The sequence below is a fragment of the Crocodylus porosus genome, unplaced genomic scaffold (genome assembly GCF_001723895.1).
Source record: "Crocodylus porosus isolate Cpor-Errol unplaced genomic scaffold, CroPor_comp1, whole genome shotgun sequence".
In the NCBI taxonomy this organism is placed as follows: domain Eukaryota; kingdom Metazoa; phylum Chordata; order Crocodylia; family Crocodylidae; genus Crocodylus; species Crocodylus porosus.
In genome coordinates, this window is record NW_017728934.1 from 8,058,449 (window position 1) to 8,064,454 (window position 6,006).

The 6,006-nt window shown below is 47.4% G+C and overlaps 1 protein-coding gene across 1 annotated transcript; it reads right to left on the minus strand.

Moving 5' to 3' along the window:
- Window positions 1-478: 478 nt before the first annotated feature.
- On the minus strand, window positions 479-6,006 carry SUPT4H1 (SPT4 homolog, DSIF elongation factor subunit). Its single transcript, XM_019546463.1, has 5 exons — window positions 5,894-6,006; window positions 5,701-5,807; window positions 1,697-1,752; window positions 1,269-1,322; window positions 479-563 (listed from the first exon to the last, which is right to left on the minus strand). The coding sequence occupies exons 1-5, from the start codon at window positions 5,960-5,962 to the stop codon at window positions 496-498; spliced, it is 354 nt and encodes a 117-aa protein (XP_019402008.1). The 5' UTR covers window positions 5,963-6,006; the 3' UTR covers window positions 479-495.

The following is a 6,006-nucleotide window of genomic DNA, read 5'->3' on the forward strand; positions in this document are numbered from 1 at the left end:
AGTTGCAGGGCCCAAGCTCTACAGTCTCTGCATGTAGTGGTTTGCAAGCAGTCTAACTCACAGCTAAGGCAATGGCTTAACTGGGGCACTGCCTCTACTCAGATTCAGCCCTTGGAGGCAGATGGAAAAGGCGACTGAGAAAAGAATGGCAAACAACTGAGTGCATGATTTATTGGGTATATTTACAAAAATCACAAGCACACCCCCTCTTCTCTTCCCCCCTTGCAGATCATGAGGCCCGTGGCCCACTCCCCCCCCCAATCAGATTCTTTATTGCTATTCTCTGGGCAAAAAGAGTGGTATCAGAGGAGTCCAGAACACAGATAGGACAGAGCTGATCCAAGGACCCCCAGTGCAAGTTCCTGCTTGCTCTTCCCTACTCTAGTGCTGAAAACCACCAGAACAGTGCTCTACAGCAGTCTCTGTACTCCAACCTATCTGCAACAGGAATGCTAGCAGAGCACCAAGGACTCCTCCATGTGACTTAATGGCTCCTTAGGTCTTTATGGCTGTGTCTCGGGATTTGTAGGCCACGCCTCGGCTCTTCAGCTCCCGTACAATCCCTGCAACAAGGATAAAAACCATGAGCTTTGGTGGCATCTGGGAGAGGAAGGTAATGCTATGGAAGTCTGGTGGTTGGGCAGGTAGGGAACACAATACATTTCTGTTGTTCTCCATTCCCACAATACTGAAACTTCAGTCACTACATCTTTCTATGAAACACACCTGTGAGGTAGAGAAGTACCAGCCCTATTGCAGAGCTGGAGTTATCAGGGAACACAAAACATCTAGCCTGACCTGTCTATTGCAGGAAATTCCTTTTTACCCAGGTATCCCTATACCAAACCCAACATATTGATTAAAGCACATTTTTCAGAAAATGTCTAATCTCAATTTGAAGACCAGAAGTCTTCAAGTAATGAATAAGAAACCAGAAATAGATGCTTCCTGGGGTAGCTCCCAAGGATTAAAAAATGCCTTTGCTCAAAATAGAAAGAAAGTTCTTCATTTCTAGTTTGAATTTTTCTGGCTTTGGATTCAGCTCCTGACTGTTGGATCTTTTGTACCCAGTATTTCCTTTCCAGGTAAGTATGTAAACACAGACCAAGTCACACCTCAAGGAGCTAGAATTAGCTTCATATGAGCTTGAGTTAGGAGTGCTGCAAGTGCAATGTCTGAACCATAAGCTTCCCCTCCCCTCCTGCATCTGTGAAAGTGATGGGGAGATGCCACTCCATCACTCCAGTAAGAAACAATGTGAAGATTACCTTGAGGCAGACGACCAGTAACAGACACCGCATACACACCAGGCTTGAAGTTACCTGAGAGAGAGAGAGAGAGAGAGAGAGAGAGAGAGAGAATTGAGCGAAAGCATTCTAGATTATTCATTAAGACTCCAGCCATGGGAAGACACAATCCTCTCATTTGGAGTCTGAACACTTTCCTTTTTATATCTACAGGAAGAAGGCAGAACTGAATCCAATGGTGCCAGGAAAGTAATGAATGAACACATATTCCATGGAAAGCAAGTAGCTGTCTCTAAGTGCCAGTGCAGTCAGCTACAGATCACTAATCAGGAAACCCTGTCAACCTCCTTGGCCCTGACAGAGACAGCAAGGAAAGCAATGGCTGTTATCTTAAGATTCCCTAAAGAAAGATGAGCTGAAGTCAGAATCATGTTATAACAGTCACTCACTGATTCGCTGCCACTTGGAAACCCAGCTGTCCTCAGGGCTCATCATAGCAATGATCCTGCAGAAGAGAAATGGGTTAACACACAAGGTTAATTTCATACTGCAAACTGCAAGGCAAACTCCCCCTCACCACACTGTGCAGCACAGAACCTGCTAGGGCTATGGTCATGGAGGCATAGAAAATGGACTGACCTCTGCTGCTCACATCCATGCCGCAGCTCTCATTAGCAGACCGGGGATGGGGGGTGGAATTTGGGAGCATGGAGGGGGGACACAGAGGGGAATAAAAGCAGTAAAGACCCCTCCACCTCCCTATGTGGAAACATACCAGACCTTACACATTAAGAAAGTCATGTCTATCTCCAGCAGCCACCACTATACTTCCGAGTACCACTACTTAAAGATCACAAAACATGAGTTCTAGCAAGTCGCAAGACACATCAGAGTGTAGTCTACAGAGAATGTCCTGGGTTTAGCTGGCAGGGGCCTCTGCCCACAGGGGCAAGGAAACAGACTTCAGACAGAACATGATCTGATGTCTAAGAACTTCAGTGCTAGTCAAATCCCAGGATATTCCAAGCTATACAGATTTCCAGATAAAAACCCACCTCAAATTGCACCCAGAAGTCAACTGGGGACCAATGGTCACATCATCTCAACTGATAGTAAAGGCTACCACCCTCATTCTGCAAGATCTTTAGGTGCATCCATAATCAAAACACTTTTAAGACGATATTTATTCCATTTAAGCAGCTCAGAAATCTGGAAGATATCACAATCACAAGTTACACATACAAAGGGTGGCAATACCCCATCAAATGTGAACATTACCACCTACCAGCAATCAGATCTATCCAGCACTAAGAAAATCAATGAACTAATGGTATGCTGCTGTCAACAGCTCAAGACTCCTCCTGAAGTTAGTCAACAACATACGTGTTAACAAGAGGAATGGAAATGGAATCCTGCACAACCCCCCTGTGAAAGGATCTTGGAAGAATGAGCAGTTCCAGACCAAACATCTAAAGACTACAAGAGGGGATACCCAATGTCTCATGCATGTTGTAGGCAACAATGGTTTTGTATTGGAATTACTTTTTCCCCATTAGAAATCCAAAATATACCCAGAGCCCTGAAACTTCAAGGTGAGTTGGGACAGGAAACTGTGGACTGGACAAGATTTCTGCAGCCTTTGGATCGCTCTTTCCTGTGGTCTTATGTGCAGCTATTAGATATCCTAAGGCTTTCAAGAAGGTGAGAAGGAAGAGAATCCTTCACATTGGGGAATCTTGTAACTGTACAGCTGCAGCCTGAAAGTCAGAAACAGTAGGAACCAATTTTTTTCTGCAGCTTTCCTAATCTTCAAAGGAAAGGAGAGCCTGGGATTCTTTATCTGGTAGGAGAAAGGTTCTTAAAACTTTAATATTTAAGAGGCATATGGGAAGGTTATTTAAAAATTAAAAGGTGCCACAGAGTTGAGTGTTTAACTACCTTTCTACAAAGCTTAGGAATTCCATGAGACAGGAACTTGACACACTGTAGAATGGCAATCCTTTCTGTAAGAGGCATTGTCTACTCTCTGCTGCTAGTTTTCACTTAGTAAATTACTTAAGTGTTTCTTCCTTTTATTCCGATTAGTCCCACTGGGACAGAGGAGATAGCAAACTAAGCATAATTCTATTCCTTCTCATGCATCAGAATAATTTTCAAAACACCAACTAGTTTTACCTCTTATCATTTGACAGTACCTGTACAGTCAACCATTGGGCAACAGAGAAGGAAGAAGGTTGGTAACATCCTTTACATCTTTCTGTATTAGTCTACATAGCTCTGACTGAAGGCCACCTATTCTGGCTCACTAGGCCAGGCTGTACCATTTATTCCTAAACTACAGAAACCCCCCCCCTCCAATTCTCCATTTATGACCTCTTGGCTGCGCTTCTTTTATCCACTGACCAAAACTGTTCCTTTCTAGTTAACAACTACATACATAACAATCGTACAAGCCCAGTCTAAATCATGCCAGCTTAAGGCTCCAACTCCTTCCTAGTCCAAAATCAAACCACCTTCCCTACCACAGATGTAGTGGCATATATATGCCCTATTTTTCATTCCTTCCCCCCACACCTTTCTTCCTACCCCAGCCCCCGAACTGCAAGTCATCAGCAGGATCTGATAATTACAAGTTCAAAACAACAGTCTTGTTCCACTACAGAAATACATGCACTTGCTTAAAGAGGGAGGCATATAGTATTCCTCTATATCAGGGGTGTCAAGCTCACCTTGTGCCCTGGGCCAGATCTGGACCATGGGGCTCCTCATGGGATGGATCCAGCCCAGGGCATGGGAAGACAACAGTGCTAGCAAGTGGAGTAAGCAGCCACTGGCCAGGCAGTTGCTTGCCATGACAGAAGTAGTACAAATGGTGGTGGTTCAAGAAACTGAAGGCAGGGGAGAGCTGTGTGTCACAGCCCTAGCTCCGCACCCTGTCGCTGCTGATAGTCACATCCACAGATTGTGCATCAGGCCACACCTCTAAATTCACTGACCCTCCAGTAGCTCTACAGGTCAGATAGAGCTGCTCCACGGGCAAGATCTGACCTGCAGGCCATGTTTGCCACCCCTGCTCTATGTATAGCAGCACATAAAGACAGACATTTTGGCAGCAAACATAATTATTTCTTCCACCTGTGGGTCCACAGCAAGCTGCACTAACAGCTCTATTATTGTAAACTACTATATTGAAAGGTCACTAGATACAATTCCTCAGATCAATCCTTGTGTATCACTTTACGCAGAAATACAACACTTGCTATCTTCCAATACAGTTAGAGTCAAAGGAACTGCACTATTATAGAGTCCACCCTCCCTGCTAACTTTTGAAAACATTTTAATGTTATTTGAAATGACCTCAAAATCAGCTTATTCTAAATCTTTAAAGTTATTTTTATTTTGTAAATTACTCTTCCACTGCATAGGGTCAAGGGAGAGCTCCCCAGCACTCCCCAGGATGCGAGGCACCAGATTACCCTTCTCTCATTCACTAGGCTATTACAGGGTCAAGTTCATGCTCCTCATTACAGAACCTCAATTCAGCATCCTAAAGGTCTTCCTTCTTGGGTTCACATGTTAGTATTCCACCCACAGCCCCCGTTTTGGCTTCCCTTATTCACAGACTGGTTTATTTGTTGTACCAAGGTACAGAAGGCATAGGCTTACCAGGAAAACTTTAAGGCTCCCTTAATTATGAATGCCACTAGAAACACAACAATTGATTCAGGGGACAAAAAACATGACAAGTGATGGAAGTGCAGATCAAAAGTTAACAAGCGCGCCAACCGGGGGGACGGGATGGACGACACTAAGCAGAGGACACCAGTCAGCACCCACTGGTCCTCGAACAAGGCTAAGGAGCCAGTTAATGAAACACCTGCCTGGCGAGGAGTGGATGAAGGATTAGAACATGGAGCCCCACAGTTGCCAGGGCTAGAGCTGTCTTCCTGGTCTGGCCAAACACATCAGCTATCAGATCCAGGAGAAGGTTAAGTGGAAGGGTCCTGGGACTTGGTGGGGCCCTGGACAGGGAAAGCATAAGCAAAAGGGTGCAGGGAGTAGCAGTGCAGCCAGAACCTCAGCAAGAAGTCTCCCTCCCCCTGCTGGCAGAAGGGGCTGGTGTCAGGCATCTGTGAAATGTGCCAAACGTGCCTGTGGCGATGGCTCTAGGTAGAAGCCCCCAGCTGAGGAGCTTGTGGGACGAAGGTGGAGAATGGGCTTGTGCACCAAGGACCCTCGGCCTCACCAGCACGACCTGGGCAGGACACAAACACCGGACAGTGAGCAGGCAGGAGCCCGAGTGCACAGAAGTGGTGGCGAGGGGCTGCACGGACGGGGCGGCTCGGTGACGGGACCTCTCCCTGCGGGCAGGGACGGGGCCCTGGGGGCTGGGCAACCCCTCGCCCAGGACCCACGCCGGGCCGAGAAGAGGGGCCGGCCCCGCACCGCTCACCCGTCGAAGGAGGAGCTGGTGCAGTCGTAGACCATCTCGCGGTTGCCCTTCATCTGCAGGTAGGCGTCGCAGTTGTCGCACCCGTCGTACTCAAACTGGTCGATGGTCTGCGGGCGCGGAGAGCGGTCAGTACAGTACAGTACAGTACAGTATAGTATAGTACGGCCCGGCCCCCCACCTCCCGCCCGCGCACCTTCACCAGGGAGCAGAGCAGACAGGCTCGCAGGTGCCGCAAGTCCTTGGGCACCGTCTCCAGCGCCATCGCCGCACGCAGGGCGCGTCACTTCCTGCGCTCGGCGGAACGAC

Excerpts from the sequence above, each read along its gene's own strand:
- SUPT4H1 (XM_019546463.1), bottom strand. The coding sequence starts at position 5,962 with ATGGCGCTGGAGACGGTGCCCAAGGACTTGCGGCACCTGCGAGCCTGT. Across the intron at positions 1,753-5,700 it reads ACCAGCTCCTCCTTCGACGG|GATCATTGCTATGATGAGCC; the intron begins GTGAGCGGTGCG and ends TCTCTTCTGCAG. Across the intron at positions 564-1,268 it reads TACTGGTCGTCTGCCTCAAG|GGATTGTACGGGAGCTGAAG; the intron begins GTAATCTTCACA and ends TCCTTGTTGCAG.